This window comes from Lepisma saccharinum, chromosome 8, assembly GCF_977018435.1.
Source record: "Lepisma saccharinum chromosome 8, izLepSacc3.1, whole genome shotgun sequence".
Taxonomy (NCBI): domain Eukaryota; kingdom Metazoa; phylum Arthropoda; class Insecta; order Zygentoma; family Lepismatidae; genus Lepisma; species Lepisma saccharinum.
This window is the reverse complement of record NC_139236.1, coordinates 3,877,825-3,903,011: the sequence shown is the minus strand read 5'-3', so window position 1 is coordinate 3,903,011 and position 25,187 is coordinate 3,877,825. Positions and strand designations below refer to the sequence as shown.

General features: G+C 39.6%; 1 protein-coding gene across 3 annotated transcripts in view; it reads right to left on the bottom strand.

Moving 5' to 3' along the window:
- The window catches only part of wb (wing blister), an 849,362-nt gene that overhangs the window by 216,304 nt on the left and 607,871 nt on the right, over nucleotides 1-25,187 (bottom strand). For all 3 annotated transcript variants that reach the window (XM_083126284.1, XM_083126285.1, XM_083126286.1), the window contains exons 16-17: nucleotides 1,387-1,493; nucleotides 137-320 (exon numbers count right to left, since the gene is read on the bottom strand). In XM_083126284.1, the coding sequence (XP_082982410.1) occupies nucleotides 137-320; nucleotides 1,387-1,493 (291 nt within the window). The remainder of the gene's footprint in view (nucleotides 1-136; nucleotides 321-1,386; nucleotides 1,494-25,187) is intronic.

Sequence of the window (25,187 nt, the reverse complement as noted above, 5' to 3'; positions counted from 1 at the left end):
ATCGCCACTGAATATGAAATACAAGTAATGTTGATATTTGGAGAAGCATTTTCTTAACACAGTCTGAAATCTGCTGAGTTATCTCAACACATTTCTTTGCAAGTTTTTAATTAATGCTACAGTTTACTTGCCTTACCTTTGCAGCCAGAGGCAGAGAAACCGAAGTAGCCAGGAAGGCACTGGTCGCATTGAGGTCCTCCCACCCCAGGACGACAGTGACACTGCCCTGATCTGGCACTACATGATTGGTTCACTGACCCCACCGAATCACACTGGCATGAGTCACACCCTCGACCTGAATGAATGTTCCAGAAACCAATCTAAGAAGAAAATAGAATAAATATTTGAACATTTATTTTCAATACCTAGGAATACAAATGTAAAATATACTGACAACATTACACTGCAAGTAAGAGGTGTTTCAATTGCATAAATGTAAATAATCCAAACTTTAGCTCTTGTTTTAAAATATTAGGGAATATGTTTATAATGTACAGGAAAGGTTTATAATAATCACAATTATCAATTGAGTGGCTCAGGAGTAAAACTTGATAACCCACAAAAGTATAAAACCGAGAAAAATGAACATGAAAATTCATCCATTACATTGTGGCTTGAGGGTTGCCCAGATGTTCCCGTGTGTTTCTGACCATCACTAACTACTGAAGGAACTTCATTCACTAGTGTAGTACACCAACTGGGGACTCACAGTCTCACAGTCTCCTAAAAATTCCTTGCAACACTGTCACAAATTCCAAATCCAAAATAAAAAAAATCATTTATTTCCCAACATTATTTTCTGAATAAATTAATTTTGTTATTCAATGGTAGCTATTTTATTCAGTGCTCGATGTGAAATTCCTAAGTGGAGGGGGGGATGTTTGTTATGGCACAATTCAAAAGGAATACTTACATAGTAACATTTATAAATATTCTGGAGAAATTTTAATTCTTAGTGTTCAAGTATTGACATTGAAATCGGTTCATAAGTAGCATCAGGTCAGTCCTAATTTTCATATGTTCAAGATTTGAAATATCAAATGAAGTTACTCTGAAATGGTCGGGTGACTACCCAGATAGGAAGATGCTTCGTGGTTGAAACAAGCTATTTATATAAAGTGAACTAGATTCTTGCAAGCGTGTAATGTAATGACAGGCTGAATCAAGCCAACTAGTTACCACATTTCAAAATTACAGCAAGCTTGTCACAGAAAGCTGCACGCTTGATACAAGCTTGTCAAAGACAACTATCAGTTTGATTCAAGCTTGCTATATCAGACTCGCTTTGACAAGCTACAAGCATGCTACTGCAAGTTTGCCACAGGCTTTCATGCTATCTGGGTAGTTACGCACGATGGCTTATGAACATGCCAAAAGGGAATTTACCTGACAGCGACTGCAGGTCCTCCCAACAACGTGCGGTCTGCACTGGCACTGACCTGATACAATGTCACACCTGAAGCGTTCAGATCCTGGAGTGTGGCAACTGCAACCTGAAAAACAGAGGAGGAAAATACAGAATTTGTAAGCAAATAAGCAAGGTCATTTATGAGATACTTTGCATCACAATTTGGAAATAAAGCCTATTGTCTGATTTAGGAGGAATGATGTGACGCAAAGAGAAATCAAGTTATTAATGATAAACATGATGATAATAATATAATGCTTATAATGCTCCATTAGAAAATTTGCAATTTTGGGAGGAATTGTGTTACACATTGCTTAAGCAATTCTCTTCTGCTTCTGAGATGTATCATTCAGTAGGTTCTCCAAGTGAATGATCCTTCTTGGTTTTTCCGCACTGATGTAGGTCTACACATAAACAAGAATAGTCTATATCAACAAATATGCTCTGGTAGGCATAATCTCTGAAGTTTCCGACCTATTTTTGTTGCCCACTCCAAACCTAGCCAAGTCGTTAGTTCTTTGTTAGTTTTTGATAGTTCTGGCAAATATTTCGTTAGTTCTTAATATGTACTGAACATGGAAATTTTTAATGGAATAAATGTGTCTGAAAGAAATTACACTACCCCCACCCAATTTTTAATTTCAAACCGAAAACGATCCAGAATGGTTGAATTTTCTCAGTTCTCATTTGTTCTGACAAAATTTTCATTAGTTCTAAAATTAAACCAATTTATTTGCAGACATTCACTCGGAATTTTAACAGATAATTTTATAGATAAAAGGGTTTTGGACCGAATTTAAATACTTTACAGATATAAAAGTTCTTTAGGGTCCATAACCCATTTAAGTTAGCTGATTTTCTCTCCTGGACCGGAATTGAATTTATTTAAAATTCCTGGGCCATTAACAAACTTGGTTCAGGCCATCACGATCCAGCGGATGTGGAAAGTGCCTTGAAACTCGATATCCAAGATTCGAATCGTGTAAGATTTATCATCATATTTATCATTATATTTACATTTTCATTTTATTTGTATCACGAGATTTGCCAATTACATTTTGATAGGGTGGACCAGTTTGATTATAGGTGGCTCATGGCCCACTCTGCTCCCCACTTGGTGGTGCCGCTGCTTCCATTCGAAAACTGTTCACGCTGTCATACACTCAGAAACAAGGCCTTCATTGTGAGTGTATGTGTTGTGTGGGAGAGAGGAGGGAGGGAGAGAGAGAAAACTCCGAATACGTGCAGAAACAAAGCATTAATTATTTCAGTCATTCTGACTGCTGTGACGTCATTTGAGATTTGAAGGAAGCGGCCAAGCAAGGTCACAAGCATCCTCGTTTGCTTGTTTTGATTGTAAGATGTCAATGTGGTCTTTCAAACCAACAGACGTCAGAGTGGTCTCACAACTTTACAATCCTCCAAAACATAAACGCAATGTTGCCACTTCTGTTTGCTTATCATAAGTTTTGAAAACACAGCAGACCTCTTCCGATTTCTACAGAGTTATTTTAAAAGAAATGTCGCCCAACACCAGCTTTGTTCGTAACAGATTTCTGTTCAAACAAGATATTTTTGTTCTAGAAAGCTTTATCCGTTTACTAAAACCCTATATTTTACTTCACAACTTGTACACGCGGGCCTAGAAATTAGTTAATTGGACGAGTAAAAATATAAACGTATAAAAGTAAACTCTGTTTTGTTTTGGATCCCACTTTAAACTGTAGGTCCAGTCCCGATCAGCCTATCTGTGCAAAAAGTGGTCTTAAAGCAAAAACTCAAACTGTGTGGAAAAACAGAAGCTGACATTTACTTATTTTAAATGTAGTTATATTTTAGTTACTTTTAAAAATAGTAACAATAATTCAGATAATTTAATACAGTAGCCAGAATTTTATTTCGGGAGGGGTGCATCCCTTATCAACAGCCGCCATCTAAAGGCGAAAAAGTGGGAGGGGATGTAGAAGCCCTGAAGATTAATTTCTCAGTTTATTACAACCCATTATACGGTACAAGATATTTAACCCTACTAAGGAAGTAAAATTAATTACCACTATACACTAAACTAGATATTTATAGGGTCTCTGGAGGGCTTCAGCCCCCCCCCCGAGTCCTCCCCCTGGCTACGTGCCTGACAGTAACTATAACTAGGTTGTTTCTTTTTAAAAAATGAACAACTGTAATTCAGTTACGCGTTCTTTTCTTAAAAATTAATAAATATAACTGCTTTCTGAAATTTTAAAAAATAGGTTATTAACACTAGAGCTGAGCCGATACCCATACCATGAACCAGGCCCGTACCCAGGATTTTGGGGGGGGGGCAGACCCATAGGCCAATTTTAAATAAATGTATGTATATATGTATGTGTGTGGGGGGTGTATAGGAGAGGGTGGGTAGAGAAATTTGCTCATTTTGTTACGAAATGTTGAAGAACAGCATTTTCTAACCTATATGTATGCAATCACGTGACAAATATTTGCAGCTGACACTGACATTTGTTTCTGTCAGAGAGCGAAAAAAAATGTGCATGTACAATTCAAATAGCCTACGAGAAGCAACATGATGTGTGCGAGGTTGATAGATGAGGGTTCACACCCACTTTGCAAAGTCCCTGACTTTTCCAGGTATTTTACATAACTGTGTAATGATTTCACATGTTAAAAAATAAAGAGTTACCGTACACTTCAACTTTGTAAGTTAATCAAATGAATCACGTTTGTTGAACATTTTTGAAAATAAATGAAAAATAAAATGAAAGAACCTTTTTATAAGCAATATAACCCAAAAAAGAAGATTGTTGGAAAGATAAAATAAAAAAAAGTGTCTCAGATTACAAATTCTGCCAAGGAAAAATAATTTAATTCCCCTGACTTTTCCAGGTTTTGAAAGCTTTTTTTTTTAAAAAAAAAATGTTTCCAATGACCTCAGTCCTAGCCTTGTTCTCCTGACTCCTCGAGTTGTCCACGACTTTGGAGTCAGTGCAAACCCTGAAAATAAATTATCTGAAGGAAACGGCTAAGTGACTTCACCCTGGCAGTGTGTCTGCTGGCGTAATATTGTTTCTATGGTGTATTTTCGCTTTTAGAATCTTATTCGGCAGTAAAAATAAATGCCAGTGGAACCAAGAACCTATTAAATGGGGATGCATACATGTTGGGTAGAAAATGCTATTAGTATCAATATTTTGGCCTTATTGTCTTCTGCACACTGTGAAAGTTGTCTGTTGTACGGTCACAACACTGTGTATTTATGTTCAAGACGATTACAAGTAGAAAAGAAGAAAAGTTGCAGAAAAACAAATTCCGATTGACAGAATTTCGTAAATTCCTTTCTTTTGAACAAATAACAATATATGCTTAAATTACTTCAGGCAATTTTTGACCCCAAAAATCTAGCAACAAACCTGCTGTGAAGCGAATTCTCCTATTTACATAATATTAATTAACCCTAAGCCATTGAGTGGCAGAATGGACATCAGATGCAGAAAAACTTTGATGTGGGAGAAAGAAAACAAAGTTGTTTTTATCCTTCTGCTCAGTGGTGGCGAAAAGGGATCACAGACCTTGCAGTGCAGGTGGAGAGCTAAATTACCCTTATATGGTTGGTTTTGTATTGCAGTCATTGAGGAACCTTTCTTCCATAATGTAAAGCGTATAGAAAATTCCCCTCTATTCTAATTTTATGAAACATTTGTGATCGAGCCGAGGCGAAAAGGTCGGGGCATGGATTAAAAGGGATGAACTGTCCCGACTAAATCGGAACGTCTGATAGCCTTGCATCAATGGTTATAGAACTAAAATAGCCCAATATTGCAGACTGCAGACTTCTAGAGCCTGCCTCTGTCCAGAAACAACCTATTCATTTGTGCAAGGACAAGATCGGAATTCACGCAAAATTTGAAAGCCATCAACGTAATTTTTGTAAGTTTTTATACGTTCAAAATTAAAAATGTTCATGGCTCGAGGAAGGCATGGCCCCCTGCCCCCCCCCTTGGGTACAGGCCTGCCATGTCAGATTCCTACCGATACCGATACTTGTATAATTCCAATATAAAATAAAAAGGCTAGTTACCGAGTCATACTAACTCGTCACATCACTTGGCACGTATCAAGAAATATATTTGGGGAGCCAGTCCGAGCCAAGTGTTTCAGAAATATAATAATAAAAGTGTTTCTAATTAATTCATTCATAGGTCGATTCGCAATAATATGCAAATTAATTAATTAGTACGAAATATCTATGATACGTACGGAGTATTCTTGTATGTAACCACAGACTAAGAAACGGAGGAAAGACAACGTTAATACCTATTTTGTTCTTTGTTTCTTGACTACAAAATATTGTTATTATATAAATAGTAAAAAGAGACGCTATAAAATCAGAGATAAAACAGAAAATTTTCATCATCTAGCAGCTTACGTGTAGTTAAGACCGCTAAAATTTGTGCAAAAACAACTGTCATGGCAAGGAAATTAATGTCAAAGAAGTAAAAAATTGAAAATTAATTAAATAACAAAAAGAATGATGGTACGTCCATTTGATGAAAAGTAAAGTTCCTGATAAATAATTTATGTACATTATTGCAAGTAGTGGTGTGTGTATATACATCTTTAGAGGGGTCTCCCCGATGGTGTGATAACGCCGTCGCCTTGTAATCAATAGATCCCGGGTTCGATACTCAGTGAAGACACATAGTGGTTCGGCTCCCAATTTAAAATGTAGGTCCAGTCCCGATTAGCCTATCTGTGCATAAAGTGGACTTGAAACAAAAACCCAATCTTCCTTAGCATTATCATTCAAAGCCGTATGTTCCCAATCGAATCTCAGCGGAAATAAATAATCCTCATTGGCCGATACCGGCAGTCACACAAAAAACTGACACAGAAGGGAAGAGGACAAGAAGAAATGCCGAATCCCCTTCCCGCTTCGACGTATAGATAAAACGAAGCTAATTTCACAGCAACCTTCATCCCTCTTTTCCGAGAACTCCGCAACTACCTGACCCGGGATTAGCGCGGCGGGTGGTTTAAAAACATCCACCTATGTTACCCACAGGTGCTTTCAATCAATAATTGGCAATTAATGGTTTATTTCCCACATCGTTAACTAAACAGTTCCATGCCTTCATGGTCACATTTGGGTTCAGCTTTCACTTAGCCATGCCTTTCATCTTGCCATTTGCTTCCCAGGAGGGTGGGGTGCAGTGGCGACGCGTGAAATTTTTACGTAGTTATCGCAAGACTGGGTCGATCTTTCCAACCTGGAAGGGGGGGGGGGGGGGGCAATATTTCTCCTCGGTAAACGCCGAAAATATTCCAAGCTTTCGACAGCTAACGTCACTCTCACTTCTACCCTGAAGATGAGAGCGACGTTAGCTCTCGAAAGCTTGGAATGTTCTCCACAACTCGCCTGGTGAATAACCCAGTAAAAATATTGTTTGAAAGCATTGCAAAAAGTGCAGAAATCCATACGCTGTGCCACACCTACCCAGTCCATTTCAGTTGTCATCAAATCGTATAATTTCCTTAGGAACCCGGGGATCTTAATCTGGGACCTTCAGATGTCCCTTGAGTTGCGATAGCGCTTTTCATCATTCATACTGGCTTGGCGATTAATCCTCATGCGAGAGGTTGTACCTGAATAGCATAGAATGACAAATGAACACACAATACACACTAATTGGATTTTAGGTGTATATATGGACTGCCTTCAAAATATTATTTTTCAAAATTCAACAAACTCATGTGTCCCTGAAATTGGAACTCACGTTGGAGAAAATTTGGAACGTAAGAACCCGACATGGAATTTTAATTTCGGGACAAGGAGAATTCATCTATACTCAAAAGTTGGATAGAGAGTTAAGCCCCTATCACACGGAACTGGATTTCTAGTTGGAATGCTCTAGTTGACGCTGGACTGGCTACCCATTTGCTAGTTTTCGCCTCACACGGTACTTGTTATACCGTACTTGTCGATAGTTTTTCCTTCCCATAATGGCGGCCGCACGAGATGTAAACAACGTATCACTTCACACTTTTAATATACGATAACTATCCAACCGAGAAAAATATCGCATCGCATTAAATGGTTTTAGGTAGAGATGAACGGCGCTGATAAAATACATACTTTACAACGTTTACTATACACGTAGGGAAGAATATTTTAGCTTTTTCAATTGTACACATGCCTTTCGTGTTGTATGCACTCGGAAGCCACAGACAAAAAAAGGCTACTTTACAAACTCACAGAATATCTTCACATGGCCAAACTTTGCTCTGATTGGCTGTTCCACAGAATCTAGTCGAAGAAGTTAGTAGCAATTAGAACATGTCCTATTCCTCAAAACCAGTCAAGCAGTCAGCCAGGCGGCCATGATTACTACCCAGAAAGTCAGTTCATCGCCAACTAGGGCATTCCAACTAGAAATCCAGTTCCGTGTGATAGGGGTTTTACATACACGAAGCGTTCATAAAATTCTGAAAGTCAATCCATATTTGTGAATCGAAGCTTCCGTGTAACAAGCCAAAATGGATGATTTCAATTGACATGTACTTTTTACAATCTTCACTACACGCGGGCTACCATTGTGTTCAATAACTTAAATGTTAATTGCGGATTTTTGACTCGCGTCCAAGTTTCATTACTAACACGTGCCTTATGGCCTTAAATACAGGTGGGAATGAGTTTCGACGAAATATTAGAAAAAAGTCAATTATTGGCTCCCTGTACTGTTCAACTGTGTTAAATAAGCGTGATTTATAACACCACCTGGGTTGTGAAAAGAGTGCGATGGTTTTCTTATACACTTTGCCACACAAGAACGTTACATGGTATTTCATTCATTCCCTGGGACAGCACTAAATCTATACTTGAGCGTAGGAATGCGTAACTAACGCCTTCGGGTACTCGTACTGGACCTTCATTTGCAAATCCGCTTAATGCTCCGATATAACTGCAGACCCGTCATAAGTTTGAACAATAATAAATTTATCCTCCAGTTTCTACTTATTGGCAATTTTTACATGAACAAATAACCCGTCAAATATACAATCGGTAATCACATCCGTAAAACCAATAAACCTCCTCCTTATGCACAGATCTCAAGATAGTTGACAATTGGGTTACTGTTAACATTAAATGGTTCGTCTAACATAATTGAAATAAAGTCTGATTTTTAAGTTTATTAAAAAAAAATCACTCACGGCATCACTAATTACGTGTATTAGATCATTGCATTGCATGCTTTACAATGATGGAAATAGCACTCGGAAAAATTTTAATCCTGATGACGTCAGAGAGACCCTTCCGTAAACATGGGAGCTGAAGAATAGAAGCATTTTATCACCAGACCTTGAAGCGGTCGTCGGGTGTCTTCCGAGCAGGTATAGAGAGATTCGCACATTTCTGCGATGACCTGGGCCAGCGAACACCATTGCCTTCAATAGGAAACGTTGGGTTGAGCTGGTGTTTTAAGTCCACTTTATGCACAGTAAGGCTAATCGGGACTGGACCTACAGTTTAAAGTGGGATCCGAACCACTTGTGCCTCCACCGGGTATCGAACCCGGGACCCCTTGATTACAAGGCGGCGACGCTACCACTGCGCCATCGGGGAGGCCCCCTCAATAGGAAACGTAGCGCGAGTGTTGGCCACGGGGAATAGTAGCTACTGGGCTCTCATTCCGATGCGCTAAACTTAGCGAATCCCTTGCGCATTTCTAGCCGTTTTATGGTGTCGCTTGGCTTATTTCGCACAAATATGAGAATATTCTGACTTATTTTTTCTACTTGTTCTCTAAACGAACTTTTAAAAGGACAAATGTTGAGACGAGCTGTTGCCTTTGCCAGCTCTTCTAGCCACTGAAAATCTTTGGTATCGGATGGTATCGGTAACAGAAAATCAATCAATACTCACCGATACCGCCGGTATCGGTATCTGCTCACCCATAGTTAACACAGGTATTCTTTAAACGAAACAGCTTTCCAATGGCTGTTCATGGAATAATAGTGTGTCCATATGATTTTATGATTTTAAAAGTAAAAATAAACTCATCATCGTGCACTATGGCCAACCTCTGGACACATAGTGCTTTCTTGATGCTTCAACTCTGCTTGTTGACATGTACAGTCAACGCAGACCCTTTCACAGTAAACAAGGCATTTCTTAAACTCGTTTGCTCGACATGCGCACTCAAACCACTTTCCTGCATCCACCAACAGCCACTCTCGTTTATACACCCATTGAAGTCATCTCACGCTCTCTGCTTCCATGTTTATTATTCCACGGATTTCTTCTTCTTCCTTTTATCACTTGATTTAGAAGACTTACTGGAAAGCATGCCTAAGAGCCAGGCCAGTAAATGTTTTGCTTTGGGAATCTACTGGGCTACAGAAAGAAATTGTCTGGAAGCTTTTTTTTCTTTCTTTTTTACGCCTAAACTGCCAGGGTCAGATTGCAGATTGAAGTGTTCATTATCCATTAGCAGTCAATTTAGTGTGTGTTATCTTCGCTATAAAACTCTCATGTGTGTTTTATTTGTATCCTAATAAGCAAGCTCGTAAAAGTAAAGTAGAAAAAATGGAAATTTTCTTGTTCATTGCACCGTGCGATGAAGACACACGGGCCACCTCCGTGGACGATCTGATTCAGGGATCCTGTCACGATCTTCAACTTCCGAAGTTTGAATCTTGGTTAGGGCATGGCTGTTTCATTGTCTTCGTCTTTTTATATATTTCTTCTAATCGCCATTCATTCTCATCGTTGCTATTAACCTAAAGAGGTGAAAAAGCGACGTTAAAGAAACAAAACTACAAATCAAGGCACATTGGGGTGTGGAGGTAATGCTTCACACATTCTCGATCTCGATTATATTGAAGGTGATGCAGTCAGTACCATTCTCTCACCCCAGTTAGCCTGTCTCATGTTTGATTTAATTCATTTCGCTGTTCTGCCACTTTTGACTAATCGCGAAGATGAGGATGAAATTGATGAAGGGACACTCACAAAGAACACCTATGCCCAGGCCGGAATTCGAACTCGGGACTACTGGCGTCGTAGCGCGCTGTACTAACCGCTCCGCCACATAGGTTGGCGCCTGTCTCATGTATCACAGGGTGTAGTATACATAGTCATCTGGTTCTGTGTGTGTATACTACATACGAGCAGCTTTGTTACTGACTTTGTTAATGAAGAAACATGAGTGTACACTAGATCTATCTTACTATCAGGATTCTTGTTGGGAAAACTGATGGTAAGAGATCTGTAATGTAGGAAGTCCAAGACGAAGATGGAGGGTTAACGCTTGTAACGTGATAGTCTCGTGCGTGACAATAAGGTCAAGATTTTTGAAAGGAAGGTGCAGAGGTCCGTGGAAAATTCAATCACTCGCACGATAATAGAAGTAAAGAGAAAACTATCACTTACAATAGTCAGAAGGGCTTGTTGAGGCTAATGACAGTATTTTAGACCGTCGCCTCAGTCTCCGCAGAGAACCAACTTGACACACAAAAAAGAGAAAAAGAAAACAATTTGTCAATAACCAAACTTGAAAATATCGTAGTCAAATTAAGTCGCTTTCTCAATCAATGAAAGTAAATCGCCTGTTCATCCAAGCATGCTCTTCCGATCACGTTTTAGTCAAAATGCCCTAATGCAATGGATTCTAATTTTTTACAGAGTAAGGGGTAATTATTTACACTTAATTTAATTTGTTGAGTCAACTCAAGATTTATTACGCACTACCTCGCAACGCAGAATGGCAGGCGTTTTTCCAAACGTAACATATACATATACTATTCACAACAATTATTTCGTTCCTTCGTAACAATAACTGACTAAAAGTTACTAACAATTCTTCGTTACTGGTGGCACAACAAAAAAATATAACCGGGAACAAAACCCAGTGACTACCAATGACGTAAATATACAATATATTAAAACAGGTCGAAACAAATCTATGATTGCCTTTTTTACACTACTCTTTCGTTAAATGCTAGTTATTCCAAAGGAAAAAGACCACCCGTTTTTTACATTACATATTACTTTGGTGCTCATACTAAACTCATTTGATATATTGCGTGAAAGTTATGTCAACTCGTGATTCTGTTTTTGTTTTTTTTGTGAGAGGGGGAGTCATTAAGCTCCTTACTCGAGTTGCCCATATGCAAGGTAAATTGAACGATTAATCCTTTTGTTTCTCTGAGCAAGAAACCGGGGGGGGAGAGGAAGGACGTGTCGCAGCGACACTTTCTTTCTTCACTGTATCCACGGCAACATTACGACGTCTATTCACAAAAAAAAAGGGGGGGGGAGGATTGTAAATGTTTTACTCGTGATTCACTCTTCGCACTTCGTGGCTTACTTATGATTCAATTTATCATTCCGTGACGAAGGTAACGACAAGAGAGTCAAAGTGGCCTTCTCGTCCAAAAATCACACACTTTCACACTTCACTTATTGAAAAGAGTCATTGGGTACATACCTCAGCGTCATCGCAATCGAGCCACCATACTAACTGGACAATCCCTCTGGATCAAGCGAACACTGGGACGTCGTCAAATCGGTCGCTTCTCGTGCTCGTCGAATACTATAGTCGTGTATTTGTTCTCATCCTTCCTTCTCACTTGTCGACCCAATTGTCCTTCGTACTTCAGGTTTCTACCAGACGAAACCAACAAGTCGTCCTCGGCGAAAAATACTCAATGGGGAAAGCAAATTCCATTATCGGCATCCACGTAATTTGACGTTCCTGTATTTCCAAAATACTCCAATCACTTCTGACGTATTTGCACTAAACGCGTGCGAACCAACGTCCCCTCGTAGCGTTTGACGAAATCAAAACTGCCGTCGAGAGAGAGAAAAAGGGAGGGAAGCACACTGAGTTCTGCGAGCCGCTGCTTCTCCCGTAATCTGCTACGTCACGTCAGGAATCCCTCGCGGCTCGCGAGCTGATAAGGAACTGCCGCTTTTCGTCGATGCTGTTCGTAAGGCGAAAAATGCCCTAGAGACCTCTAACGGTCAATCCATTAATCTTTAAACCAGACAGACGCGAAGCGTACCGGAGTAAGATGAGGAGAAATGTGACGATATTCGATGCGGGATTTTTTCACATTGTACTTAAAATCGAGTTCGCATAAAAAATCGTCACAAACTCCCCTGCCTTGCGAAAAAAGGAGAACAACACCAATAAGGCTCAGAATTCATAACATGACCCAACCGCAATAGTATCGCAAGAGCACCAATTACAAAATAACCCCTAACCATATTAAAACATTTATATATATACATGATATAAACAAGTTAACCTTGATGAAAACACACACATGAAAACCAGACAATAATTAAGTCAAAACACCCTCAATTTTTTTTTTGTTTGACACCAACACCTGACTGCCTACAGGAATTATTACTTGAAAGACTAGTTAATCTCTGAAAAAGGCAGTGGACAACATAGAGATGAGTAATTGCAATGATTGAATTACATTAGATAAATAAGGTAATAAATACAATAACAATAATATAAAAAATGGAAGTGAATGATCGATTGCAATCTAAAAAATGGGAATGAACAAATGGTATAAAACATTTAACAATTTAAGAATGTGGTAATACATAATATCAAAATTTGCAACACCTAATTACCATAGGCGCCAATAGAGTCTATAATGGGGCGCACAGAATTGCCTTCTATAAAGGAAAAATAGGGATATATGATACGTAGCACTTAATTTTTTGCGGAGAAACTGACACTGGTACAACGATCAGATATGCACTTACAGGTCGAAGATATTTGCGACGTAGACGGAAATATATATATATGTTGTTGCACGGGGATAAGTAATCATCCTTATGATGCCTCAATTCCACTGATTCCGAGATGTTATATAAGTGTGAGGTTCCTCAAAAACCATGAAAAGAAAAAAAAATAAAATACATTAGAAAAGAAGAGGAGAAGAAAAAACAAAAAGATAGGAAAGAGGAGAGGAAACCAAAGGGAGGAAGGGAATGCTGCGAGGAATAAGAGCACCAATTACAAGATATTTGAAATAAACAATCCCAAAAAATATACATATACTGTCAAACGGGTATAAACATTGATAACTAAATTTACTAAATGAAGTTAAATTATAACTTTAGTAATGAATCATAGTTTGCTTTACTTCGATGAAGATCAATGAATAAATGTTTTTTAACATACTCCAAGTAAGAATACAAAACTGTGAATAAACACATAGTAATAAACAAGATATAAACAGTACACTTGCAGTAGAAAACCTTAACATTCTAGTACATAACAACACTTATCATACCATACCATACATGTGAAAGTGAATGCATTGGTTACCTTGGAATAGCCAGATTACGAGAATGGGGATCATGCTGGGAGGAACGACGGCGGCAGTGAGACGTGGAATGTCCACTTCTATGGCAAAAATTGCAGTAAAGAGATTGAGATGGACGCAGGGGGCGATTTAAATTCTGCCCTCGGTTAGCAAGATTATGAGGAGGGGGAGTCACGTGCCGGTCAAGCTGACCTAATTGGTGTTGTGTATAGGCCTTTTGCATCTCTAAAGGAATGATGGAATGAGCTAAAGCTACTAACTCAGGCATAGATTGTGGACGGGACTGAAATAATAAACAGTTGGTGGAGGTATTGTTAAGATGTTGTAAAACAAAGGTGACCAAAATGGTAGGATCCCAGCCCAATGCCAGAGCCTCGGCCGAATCGCGGACGTCTGACACATAAATGTGAAGCGTCTCAAATTCACGTTGAGGACGAGTAACGTGGGCATTAACCAAGTCTGTATACAAAGACATCGGAACCGAATGTCTCCATATATAAAGTTTCATGTCGTGCCAAGGCATAAGAGAAGCGATAGCAGTCGTCCAGAGTGTTTGCAAGGCTCCCGCGGTACGGCGAGTTGCGTTTTGCAAAAGCCACTGCAATGGATATTGGTGGGAAATTACCAGACGGTGTAAAGCCAACATGAATGTAAATAAAGCAGAATGACTTTGGCCGTGGCAAATAGCCAGCGCATCTATATGGGTATCTAAATTCCTCAGAAGAATCTTATGAATAACAGAAGAGTCTCCGTTAAGATGAGATGACGTAACTGAACCAGGTGATATAGGGACCGTTACGGTCGCCGTAGTTGTTGCGGGCAAGGGTGACGAAAACATTGAGGGAGCTGTAGATGTGGTAGTTGTATTATTTGGTACCGCAGTTACCTGCGAGATAACTTGAACCGGATGTGCAATGTGGGGACCCGTTAAGGGTGGCGGTGGTGGTAAAACGAATGGAGAAGACTCCTGTTGTATAGATATCAATTCGCCAACATTGCTCGTTTCCGGGGGAGGCATGGTGGTAGAAGTATAGAAGTGACTACTATCTTCTACTAAAGTACTCAAATTTCCTATGGAAAAGGGAAAAGAAAACAAAAAGTTCTTAAAAGGGGGGGTGGGGGGGAAAAAAATTTTGTAAAAAAAAGGAGGTGAATCTAAACTTTTCTTACGTTTAACGCGTAAAGCAGAAAATGTATGTATACAAAACCATGCTCTGCTACCAAAAACTTTGTAACGTGATAGTCTCGTGCGTGACAATAAGGTCAAGATTTTTGAAAGGAAGGTGCAGAGGTCCGTGGAAAATTCAATCACTCGCACGATAATAGAAGTAAAGAGAAAACTATCACTTACAATAGTCAGAAGGGCTTGTTGAGGCTAATGACAGTATTTTAGACCGTCGCCTCAGTCTCCGCAGAGAACCAACTTGACACACAAAAAAGAGAAAAAGAAAACAATTTGTCAATAACCAAACTTGAAAATATCGTAGTCAAATTAAGTCGCTTTCTCAATCAATGAAAGTAAATCGCCTGTTCATCCAAGCATGCTCTTCCGATCACGTTTTAGTCAAAATGCCCTAATGCAATGGATTCTAATTTTTTACAGAGTAAGGGGTAATTATTTACACTTAATTTAATTTGTTGAGTCAACTCAAGATTTATTACGCACTACCTCGCAACGCAGAATGGCAGGCGTTTTCCAAACGTAACATATACATATACTATTCACAACAATTATTTCGTTCCTTCGTAACAATAACTGACTAAAAGTTACTAACAATTCTTCGTTACTGGTGGCACAACAAAAAAATATAACCGGGAACAAAACCCAGTGACTACCAATGACGTAAATATACAATATATTAAAACAGGTCGAAACAAATCTATGATTGCCTTTTTTACACTACTCTTTCGTTAAATGCTAGTTATTCCAAAGGAAAAAGACCACCCGTTTTTTACATTACATATTACTTTGGTGCTCATACTAAACTCATTTGATATATTGCGTGAAAGTTATGTCAACTCGTGATTCTGTTTTTGTTTTTTTTGTGAGAGGGGGAGTCATTAAGCTCCTTACTCGAGTTGCCCATATGCAAGGTAAATTGAACGATTAATCCTTTTGTTTCTCTGAGCAAGAAACCGGGGGGGGAGAGGAAGGACGTGTCGCAGCGACACTTTCTTTCTTCACTGTATCCACGGCAACATTACGACGTCTATTCACAAAAAAAAAGGGGGGGGGAGGATTGTAAATGTTTTACTCGTGATTCACTCTTCGCACTTCGTGGCTTACTTATGATTCAATTTATCATTCCGTGACGAAGGTAACGACAAGAGAGTCAAAGTGGCCTTCTCGTCCAAAAATCACACACTTTCACACTTCACTTATTGAAAAGAGTCATTGGGTACATACCTCAGCGTCATCGCAATCGAGCCACCATACTAACTGGACAATCCCTCTGGATCAAGCGAACACTGGGACGTCGTCAAATCGGTCGCTTCTCGTGCTCGTCGAATACTATAGTCGTGTATTTGTTCTCATCCTTCCTTCTCACTTGTCGACCCAATTGTCCTTCGTACTTCAGGTTTCTACCAGACGAAACCAACAAGTCGTCCTCGGCGAAAAATACTCAATGGGGAAAGCAAATTCCATTATCGGCATCCACGTAATTTGACGTTCCTGTATTTCCAAAATACTCCAATCACTTCTGACGTATTTGCACTAAACGCGTGCGAACCAACGTCCCCTCGTAGCGTTTGACGAAATCAAAACTGCCGTCGAGAGAGAGAAAAAGGGAGGGAAGCACACTGAGTTCTGCGAGCCGCTGCTTCTCCCGTAATCTGCTACGTCACGTCAGGAATCCCTCGCGGCTCGCGAGCTGATAAGGAACTGCCGCTTTTCGTCGATGCTGTTCGTAAGGCGAAAAATGCCCTAGAGACCTCTAACGGTCAATCCATTAATCTTTAAACCAGACAGACGCGAAGCGTACCGGAGTAAGATGAGGAGAAATGTGACGATATTCGATGCGGGATTTTTTCACATTGTACTTAAAATCGAGTTCGCATAAAAAATCGTCACACGCTGAGTAGGACCTAAAGGAAATCGGTAAGATGGAAAAGATTGGATTGATCTTCCCCAGGAGAGGGACAGATGGAAGGCTTGTGTTGCTGCAGCCACAAACTTCGGGTTTAAGAAGTATAGAGAGTTAGTTAGTTAGGTTAGTTAGTTAGTTAGTTAGTTATTTACACCCAGAGAAGCATCTTTCAATGGAGTAAGACGTTTCAGTTCTGCCTTTCCACTTTCCAAAGTGTAAATTTAATGTTGTAGAAACAATGTGGGAAGATACAGAAATATAGATACTAAGATTTGTAAGTTTCCGTTACATAGCGTTAGTCAAGTACTGCGAATTTTTCGGGAAGCATAGTTCGTAGGCCACCATCTTGGTACACGGTATCTTCACAGAGAAAGTGTGTGTTACAGTTTCGTATGTATCGATTACGCACGTTATTTACCAACCAGCCCCCAAATCAATTTTTTTAATATGTTTTGACCCTGTTTTAATGGAATTCCAATGTATACGTTTCCTGTATCTGCCTGATGAGGTAATTTCACCACTTGAAGTGTATGTGTATCAATTCATTTGGCAGCCTCCCAAAAGTGAGGAAAAATAAGCAAAAATATTAATTTATATCTCGCATCAATTTTTGGCACGATAACATGGTGAGCTGCCCAGACATCCTGAGGAATATCCGGTTACATTATCAACGGCAGGATATCTATTTTAAGGCCACAAGCCAACAACAGCAATATATATCATAAACTTCACATGAGTAGGAAATATTAAGATCTCTTTCAGCAATTATTTCTTCAGACGCAAACAATATAAAAACACTAGGACAGATAGGGCATTACAACCTCATTGAGCCCAATATTTCTCCCGTATTCAATTTCGCCACTACGTAACTGGCATAAAGTTGCAGCAAGTTCGATCAGGTTAGACATATGATCGGTGGTACCATATTTAATAATAAGCAATAATAGTCCAGCACCGTGGCCGTGCGCATGCGCGTCGGGAGGGGGGGGGGGGGGGGTTGAACGGGTTGACATTGTTCATTTAAAGATAGAAGAAAGTCGAAAGTTTGTTACTCTTATTGTTAAGAACAGAAATAAATTTCATTTAGTTAGTATTCGAAGATAATAATCAAAGTAAAAATACATTGGATGGAAAACATTGAGTGAAAAATACACGAACAAGGTTATATTCTACCATTTCATCCAAAGGACAAATGGTTCTACAGTTTTCAAAACTCTAAGAATTACAGTTGTAGGCTAGAGGTCACACAACAAACTTTATGAAAAAAATCCCCCTAACATTTAAAGCCTTTTCTTGAACGAGACGTGCAAAAGTTAATACCGTAACGCACCTCCCATGCTGCGTTTGGGATCGAACCAAGAACCTCTAGATTTAATTGGGTGATGTAGCTATCCCTCATTCATCTCTCAGATGGTTATCACTCGCTTGGCCTAAATGTGATGAATGCGAGAGGTTACCTTTTAAAGGAATGGCGATAGAAATTAGCTTAGATTAGATATGGGTTTTATACTCTCCATGACTGAACCGATGTGGATTGGTTAAGGAAAGGATATCACTTGCCTTACAAATATATGGAGATTGTTCCTAGCTTGTCCTCTCAACTATCACTTGTCTCTTGTCACACACCATCGTCCAATAGTCGTTCCCCACTTTGTTCCTCTCTCACAATCCGTAGTCCTTACTCTCTCTCGTATTCTCGCCAACTGATCACACCTCCTGACAATTCCAACACTCATGCCACATACGACTTCCAAGTCAATCACCCGACCTTTGCCTCATTACTTATTCAGCATTCCTTTCTCTGATACCTGCTATGCTAAGACTTTATACATCCTACCCAATACCTTGGGTACGATACGCTCCTCTACCCCCTAAAGAAAATCCTTTGATTTTCACCTAAAGATGAAAGATTTAAAGTTGTATTCCATATCGATCCTTTCTATGGAGAGATTTTTTTTTATTATAAAATATAGTGTACTAAAAATATTGTAATAACATACCATTACCCAGAATATATGTAAATGGAATAATATAGGTCCTGAAAATATAGATATATCACGAGTCCCGATAGAAACAAAGAGAAGAAAAAAATACATGTCTGCGTAAAGCATATAAAAGGTAAACACTGGCACGTGAGTTTGTTATGCTAACTCGACAATCTGCTCGTGCGCGTATTCATTGAGAGGCTTACGCTACACATCTGAGTTCCAATACTACATGATGACGTAGCGAAGTCCGTGCATAAGCATGCAACACTCTGACACCACGTGAGAAAATTATAAAAGCATTGTTCCACAAGAATGGATCTTGTCAAAATTTATGTCTCAATGACACACTAGCGAAGTAGTGTAATCGATCCTGCAAGCACTGACACTGTACAACACTGTTGTGTATTTGGATGTTAATATTTACAAAATCGGCAAAGTTTGTGATACTCATCCGAGTTACACTTGCACACATATGTCATTATCGATGTAAATTTCACCGTCTCTTATTTCATTGTATCATTTAAAGATCGCTGTCGTTTTTATGTATAATATATGTCAACTATCACAATAAATATTTAGTTAGAAAATTTGAAGTTAATCAAAATATATACACTGTATCAGTAACTGTCCTTGAATAATAATATATGTACATGAATTTATGTATTTGAAAATAAGAATATAATAGTGTTCGATAGATAAAATCACAGCACTAACATTTGTCCATAAAATAATCCTTGAGTTATCCTGATTCTCATAAAGAGTTCAAGTAAAATACCATAATTTTACTCTTGTTATCATCACTTAATAGTCTCTGCGTATAGCAATGAAGTTTCTTCTTGAACCAAACCACGTATATATGTATATATTAGTTCCCTGTGGCCGTGAAAAATGTTTTTCACTTTGATACATTAACTTTGCAGCTACAAATATTGTCATTGAAGAAAAATGTACAGTAGAGAACTGCATATCGTCGAATTGTGAATGTGAAGTATTTAGTTGTATGTAAATATTCCTTCAAATCGATGTATGTATTATCAGCGTTGAATATCAGGTCTCACTACTACTTGACTTTAGTAGGAGTTAATTAGAATAGAATGAAGGAGATCCATGTTAAACGATTTGGTGCTTATCAACTGATTTTGCTGAACTGCGTAATTAAAATGGATGAAAGGTCTAATTGTAATTCATGTTTCCACGTGTCGAAAAATTAAAAGAAAAATCTCAGAAATAAAAATCTTGAGAAATTCTCAAAAAAAAAAATCGTAGGACAAATAATTTCTCTCCGTCCTTCAGGTGTAATTCGTGTTGATTTCTTATTTCTCCAAGGTTTTAGCTGGTGATCATCTCTTGACGTTGACATCTGTGAAAAAGTTGAACTGAGGACTGTTAACATGGTTTCATAATATTGTTAAAATGTTCATTTCACCGTTAAAATTTGAATTATCTGTGAGGCAATTCAGGTAGGTTTTGGGAAGGAAATTTGCTTCATATACCGAACAGGCATTTCCTCCTGATCGTTAGTGTAATGTTGTTTGTGAGACTTCCAAGTCAATCACCCGACCTTTGCCTCATTACTTATTCAGCATTCCTTTCTCTGATACCTGCTATGCTAAGACTTTATACATCCTACCCAATACCTTGGGTACGATACGATACAGTATCAAAATGCATTTCAGCATAAAATGCAAAAGAAATAATAAAAATTATTATTATTTCCAATAAAATTTATTTGTGTTAGTTTATAATATTTATTATTGTATATTAATGTTTATAACCGTGGCTATAATACTTATTATTTTTCTACCCCCCCTGCAAAAATTGTCGACGCCCATGGCCGTGAGGTCTAAGGCTCCAGCTACGGGACGTGCAGGTTGGAGTCTCCTGGGGGAAGCATAACAAATTTTCTCCGAGATTTCGGCCTGTGTATGGGACCGTTGGCCACCCACCATCGTGAGGAAATTTGGGAACTACGAATGAGTAGCTTAACTCGGCCATGAAAACCTACAACAAGGACCGGGGGTTCGTCGTGCTGACCACACGTCACCCCGTAACTGGTTGGATGATTTCCCACCTCGGGTGAGTGAGTGAGTAGGATCAGGTGCGAGTGAGGCCGGCAGCCCGTAGGTTGGCCCGGGCCCTCAGTGGGCCTTTGCGCCACGGGTTATTTATTTATTTTTAATACTAATAATAATAATAATAGTAATAATAATAGCTATCGAAACTTCTTTCAATCTTTTGCAACCAGTGCATAATGCGAGGAACGAACTTACAGCTAGGAAGCAAAGGGTACTTGGAGAGCATGTACCGTATTTTTTGGACCATTAGGGGCATATTTTCTTTGAAAAATACTATCTAAGATTTAACTGCGTGTTTATCGTCCGAAGGTACGTCAGTGCATACTGAAGGGAAAGCTAGTGAAATCCGCTTTCCACCCCAGTGCACAGTGGTCCAAGTGAATGCAAAACCTGGCCAAAATACCAAAATTGAAATTGCGAAAGCAGGTTTGGTATCCTTATAATTCTAGAGTAAAAGGTCCATTCTGTTGAAAACTACCTGATGTTACACAATAAGTGTCGCCCTCAGTTGGCTAGCAACCCTTTAAGTGTGGGTATGATGTGATCTTTTTTAGTTTGCTGCAGAAAGGACTTTTCCACTACTTACTTTTGTGTCTTTATAAACATTTATCGGATATCAATTGCGGTTTGAAACTTATTTTTTGTTAGTTTTAAGCTTTAATTATGAAGAGATACTTTTGTCATCAAGTTTAATCAAGTATTAAAATGTTAATGTGCCGGAACTCAAGTTAGAGCTAGAAGCCATAGATTTCTTCTATTTCGATATTTCTCGTTGAGTTACAAAACGACTCAAACAAGCTCAAGTTAAGATTCAACCATCTTACGTTAGAAAAATGTTTCTAGTTTCAGGATCCAAAAGTAGTTTTTGCCCGTTCTTGCCCCCTTTTAAAAAAAAACTCATAAAATGCAATTGAATATGCGAGATCTTCATTCTTCTTAAGTTGGGTTGGGATGGACATCTGGGCAATTACAATGTAAGGAAAGGGCCAAGAAAGAGGGATTTCAAGACACACATATTTTCATCACATCCCTTGTGCAGTAAGAAACTTGGAAAAGTTGCTGTTGGACAAAATCTTTGGGCCTCAACAAGATTTAGCTGGCCGATCAGGCTTCAATGAAAAAAGGAAACCACGGCTCTCACAGAAAAGTGTTATATGCGCTTAGGCACTATCCTATAGGCCTATATCCCATAGGCGCTATCTCATGGACTGGGCCTAGACGTGGTGAAATTAGAGATGGGGACCAAGCAGAAAATTGAGCTGCACTTCTCGCTCTATCAACATGCCATTTCCATTCACAAGATACTTGTCCATGGTCCAGCGATTATTTCGGCTGCTCAAGATGCCGGACACAAGCATATAAAAAAGCATTATCCGGAACACCATACTCGGACAAATTTCCGGGGGAAAAAATATGATTCGGCGCCTTAAATCCAGCCATCTCCACAAAGCAGTCTGAGATAGGCACTTCAAAACGAATTATTAAACTTGCTTAAACGTCCTCTCCAGTTACTGGCTGATGACGAAACCGATCAAATTATAAATACGTTGAACAACGCATAAGTCGTGGTTTACTGTATTGTGAGTGCGATTGGCTTTAAAATATCATAACACTGTCCAATATTGTGTTCCTTCCTGTTACGGAGAATAACGTCTCACGGAGTTCTCTCTTTATGTACAGTTTTATTTACACCACTGCTCTACTCCGTATATACATCTTTCTTTTACAGATCCAATAGCACATGCTCTAAGTTGCCTTTTGCCCCATAACACAGACAAATGCACTTCTCAGGACCTCACTCTACGAGCGCGCTTTTTAGCATAGCGTTAACCCGCTCTCGCCGTTTATCACGCAAGAGTCCCTACGCCATCCTCTCATCAGTGCAGTACATCTTATTTGCGCTACGAGTGCACTACTTACCATAGCGCTAACCCGCCCCCGCTGTTTGGCACGCAGAGGTCCCTTAAACATACGGCGCTCACTCTCTTTGTCTCTCTATGCATCCATAAAAACTGCCTCAATCCATCGGGCCTTGTATCGGAGCATCCGAGAGCCGGCAACTTCCTGCGTATCTGAGAGCCTGGGATTCTGAGATATGAGAGCCCGGAACAAGTCGGAACCTCCAACAAACGACCGCCCCCACCCACCTCGGCGTGGTCCTATTGTTACCTTTCAAGCAGGGAAGCCGGGGAAAGCAACCGTTGGCTTCCCCGCCTACTGGGCAAAAGGCAACCTAGGCAAGAGCATTTACAAATATCCAAACTTTTACACATATACTTTGCATTTTGCAGCTATGTGCGAAAATTCCACACGGCATTCCCTAAATCTGATAGAATATGTGAACAAAGTCTAGATTCTGAGGTCGTAGACCAAGAAATGAATTTGGACCAGGTTTTCCATGCATGTGGACCACTGTGCAATGTGAAGCTGCAAGGCTAAGAGCTCTATGGCTGCTTCTTCTCGCACCATTCATTCAATTGGTATGTGTTCAGTTAACAGTGGAAGTCACAGTTTTAAGAGACATTCAGTGATGAAGCTTTCTATACAATGTCGCTTGTACAGAAGAGATTCTCATAGAATGTGCATTTAAATTACAAGTTGTGCAATATGCAAAAGAGGACAACAGCAGAAAGACATTTCGGGCCACCACCACACTCGAAAAAAATATACCATCTTTTCGTACACAACAAAATGGCCTCAAGTAAAACAGGTGAATAATTGGGCAAGAGACCGAAGAAATAATGACATATCTGTAGCAATATGAGGTGTAATGGGTATTCCCTGTAAAGGCAAGTTACCGGTACTCGAGAATAAAGCGTAATATAGTTTTATTTTAATTTTAATCTCAAAATAAAGATTGCCACGTTCCTATTACACCATACAAACATGTTGATGATACAGAGCTATAAAATATTTTCGTTCAGAGAGAAGTGCTTATCTCAGCGGTTTCTTAACTGGCTACTTTTCCTGCATGTGTCCTCCATTCCCAACTTCATGTATCCATCTACTTAGGGACGCCCGAAAGTGAGTAAAGCTCTTCGCCCACTACATCACACAGAGCAGCCGTTGTTTGCTAATGAAATCAAATTGTGGAACACGCACAACATTGAATTGAATCGAATTTACTTTATTGCTGGGCAAGGTTCAGCTGTTGCTGGTCTACCACCTAACCCCGCAGCGCCGAAACAAGCGGAAGCCAACTTTCCAGGACAGGTTTGCGGAGATTTCCAGTAAAGATTATTTTTTCCGTTCGCTGCGCCTTCGAATTCGCCGCGTCCGTCTGGCATTCGTTTTAGGAGTAGACAGGGGATAATTATAACTATCATTCCCACCAAACGGCGATTGGGAGCTGCACGCCACCATCCCTAGCAAATGCTGGCCGAAAACGTTGAGTGTCAAGCTCATGATTTTGCAACGAAAGTTTTCGAGTTCGATTTCGATCTGGAACACAGATGTCCATTTGACTTCGGCCTCGCGAGGCCAAGTCTCCGAACTCCATCTCGGCCCCCAGCTTTACACGGCCTCAGCCTCCGAACTCCATCTCGGCCTCCGCTGAGACTGGACAGAGTTTATTTGATCGGAACTCGAACCCGGAACCTCCGGTGACGAGATCGATAAATTATTTCTAATGTGTATGTTCCTCTGATATGTGGAATCAAAAACTGAACCTGAGGAAGAAGCAGTAACTGCTCGGCTGCCGTTCCGAATTAATTCTTAAGGCACCGAAGTATCGTCTGGAGAAACTACAACACACTTTACCCTGTAGAATCCATTCACGTGTGTTACAGTGTGCTTAAGGGGGTAAAGACCGACAAGCACCGAACTAAATGACCGTGTCTTGTATGGACAGGCACTTGTTGCATTCTTCATCAGCAGGTGTTCACCATATTTTCCTCTCCATTGCGGTGGAAGTATTCTGTTCCTTTCGTCACATTTTGGAGTTTTTGGAGCGTGATGTTTTCCTTTCCTACAAGGAACTGGTGAAAAGGCTTGCCTTTCACGGAGATACTTAAATGCGCGTTCACGCCTCACTCCACGCTGCTACCAAAACACCAGATGCACGACTCAGGGGTCTTCAAAAGTTGCTTAACTACAGGGATCAACAAGTGGTCGCTTCCAAAGCAGACTTTCCCCCTGTTCATAAATCTTTCGAATTATTTATTTTATCCCTTTACTACAGAACCGCGTTGAAGGGATACAAACAGAACTTCCATTTTATCACCTGTGCATTCAGGATGCTGCATTTTACCAAATCAAGTATTCTGAGCGAACCAAGTCAGCCGGC